Genomic DNA, 2,674 nt, shown 5'->3' with positions numbered 1-2,674 from the left:
TTAAAGTAAACCAACAAGATAACGGAATTACATTGAAGCAGGAAGCCTATGCCAAGAATATTTTGGTCAAAACCTGGATGCTTGACTGCAATCCCATCAAGAGTCTAATGGAGCATAAACTTACTTTGACCAAAGACGGGGACGAGGAGCTGGTGAACCCAACTGAGTACAGGAGTATCGTTGGTTGCCTAAGGTATCTCACTCATACTAGACCCGATATAACATTTGATGTTGGTGTTGTTAGTCGCTTTATGGAGAAGCCTACCATAAAACATCTCCAAGCTGTAAAAAGGATCCTTAGATATGTAAAAGGAACTTTGAGTCATGGTCTAGTCTACTCTAAAGGAGGAGAAAAGGTCACCATTTCAGGCTATACTGATAGTTACTTGGCTAAGGATGTTAATGATAGGAGAAGCATATGGGGAATGACATTCTATGTAAATGGAAAATTGGTCACATGAGCATCCCAAAAACAAAGAATTGTGGCACTTTCATCATGTGAGGCAGAATTCATTGCTGCCACTATGGAAGCTTGTCAGGGTATATGGTTAAAGCGACTTCTCACAGAAATCACAGGTCAAAGAGTACCACCTGTGACATTGTTTGTTGACAATCAATCAGCTCTTGATCTAATGAAAAACCCAGTATTTCACGCTCGAAATAAACATATCGATATCATGTATCATTTCATCAGAGAGTGTGTTGAAAATGGAGAAATAACAGTGACACATGTGTGTGGCAAAAGTCAGAAAGCAGACATTCTCACAAAGTCCCTAGCAAGAGTAAAGCATGAGGAAATGCGAAGCTTGATTGGAGTAGAGAAGATTTAGAATTAAGGGGAAAATGTTAAGACTAATTCAGAATTTATGCACGTTTTTGTTTAGTTTAAAATAAATCAAAGTTACCAGTGAGTGGTCCTTGGTCTTTAGCAACTAGTCAAGTTTGTTTCCTAGTTTTTAGCTAAGCTTCTAGTTTAAATTGATAGGCAGATGTACGTTTCTTTTTTTCCCTTGTTTTTCATTCATTTTCAGTGAATAAGAAGTATACACATTTGCCTTCTTCTCTGTGTCAATTATTTGTCCCGTGTTCTGTGAAAAAGCTTGTATAAGCATGTCAGAAACCAACAATCATTACTAAATCCACAGGAAAAATACACTGTTTGTGGAATAGAACTATTAGAGAGAAGATATTTCTAGTTGTAAATACTCCCCGACGTTTTCATTTGGCCAATTGTTGCAGCTACAGTCGGGCGGAGATGGCGGCTGATGAGATTTCGGATGGAAGAACCGTAGGATCAGATCATCAATCTGGACGACATATTCAAATGTTAGAGAATGGCGGATCGAGGCGGAGGCGACGGCGAAATGTTTAAGCTTCAAGTTCAAGGGGTTTTTGAAGGAGGAGGGTTTTAGATTTGGGCTTCTTACTTTGAGTGTTTTTTATGGATATGGGATCGTTATCGTTGGGTTGAATTACCTGCTCTGGATCTCGATCATCGAAATCGTTTCTGTTAGACATACAATCTTCTACTTATTGTACTTATTATATTTGTTTTAATCTTTGTGTGGCCCGTTGTATTTAGCCCACAATGTTTAGCATAGCCCAAATCTTATATCATGTATATATTTGGTGATGGAATATAATCATCGTTCATGGGAAAATATGGTGCCTAACATGGTATCAGCCTAATCTCTCTAAACCCTAGTCGATCCTCAGGGCAACAGTCTTTCTTTTCTTCTCTTCTCGACTTCTTTCTCTTCTCCATCATGACTGGCTCAGAAGGCTCTTCCAAAACCAAACCTACTGATAAATTTTTTGGCATCACAAACATAAAGTCATATGTCCCTCTTCTACTTGATCTTGATCGCATGAATTATGATTCATGGAAAGAGTTATTCAAGACCCATTGTATTGGGTATTCCGTCTATAGTCATCTTGATGATTCATCTCTCAAAGCTGATGAACCTCAGTGGGAAGAAGTCGATAATATTGTCAAACAATGGATGTATGGCACTCTCACTCAGCCTCTCCTTCAAACCATTCTCAAACCTAATGCTACAACAGCCGAAGTCTGGAAGTCTATTGAAGATCTTTTCCTTGAAAACAAAGAATCTAAAGCCATAGAACTTGATGATGAACTTCGTTCAATTACTATTGGTGACTCGAAGATCGTTCAATATCGCACTCGAATAAAGTCAATTGTTGATATTCTTGCTAACATCGGAGCCCCAGGAGCCCCAGTTCCAGAACGTAATCTTGTTATCTATGCCATTAATGACCTCTCTCCAAAGTTTTCTCATGTGGTTACCACCATTCGCCATCAGAAACCATTCCCGACTTTCTTGAAATGTGGTCGATGTTAACATTTGAAGAGCGTTCTATGCTTAAGGAACAAAATCGTGTGGTACCAGCCATTCATCAAGATCATGCTTCAACCCCTACTATCCTAAATACCACACACGAAAACCGCACTCATGAAAATCGGCCTCCAAATAATCACCGAGGCTCTTCCTTTAATGGCAGGGGCGGTGGTCGGAACTCCAGAGGCGACGACAGGAGCGGTCGTTCCGGCAGAGGAGGCGGCAAAGGTCGACCTGGTGGTGTCGGCGGGAATTTTGGATTGCAGGCTACTCTTGCTGGTAATAGCGGCTGGGGGATTTGGAACCCTTGGCCT

The 2,674-nt window shown here is 40.4% G+C and overlaps 1 protein-coding gene across 1 annotated transcript; it reads left to right on the top strand.

Moving 5' to 3' along the window:
* Positions 1-1,766: 1,766 nt before the first annotated feature.
* Positions 1,767-2,363, top strand: LOC145140215 (uncharacterized). The gene has a single exon (XM_079073782.1). The coding sequence runs from the start codon at positions 1,767-1,769 to the stop codon at positions 2,361-2,363; it is 597 nt and encodes a 198-aa protein (XP_078929908.1).
* Positions 2,364-2,674: the final 311 nt, after the last annotated feature.

The sequence above is a fragment of the Lactuca virosa genome, chromosome 9 (assembly GCF_052849685.1).
Source record: "Lactuca virosa cultivar CGN04683 chromosome 9, Lactuca_virosa_CGN04683_v6, whole genome shotgun sequence".
NCBI classification, from domain to species: domain Eukaryota; kingdom Viridiplantae; phylum Streptophyta; class Magnoliopsida; order Asterales; family Asteraceae; genus Lactuca; species Lactuca virosa.
This window is presented reverse-complemented; position numbering and strand designations above follow the sequence as displayed.

What these genes read in the sequence shown, in the direction of transcription:
- LOC145140215 (XM_079073782.1), top strand. Translation starts at nt 1,767, where the DNA reads ATGACTGGCTCAGAAGGCTCTTCCAAAACCAAACCTACTGATAAATTT.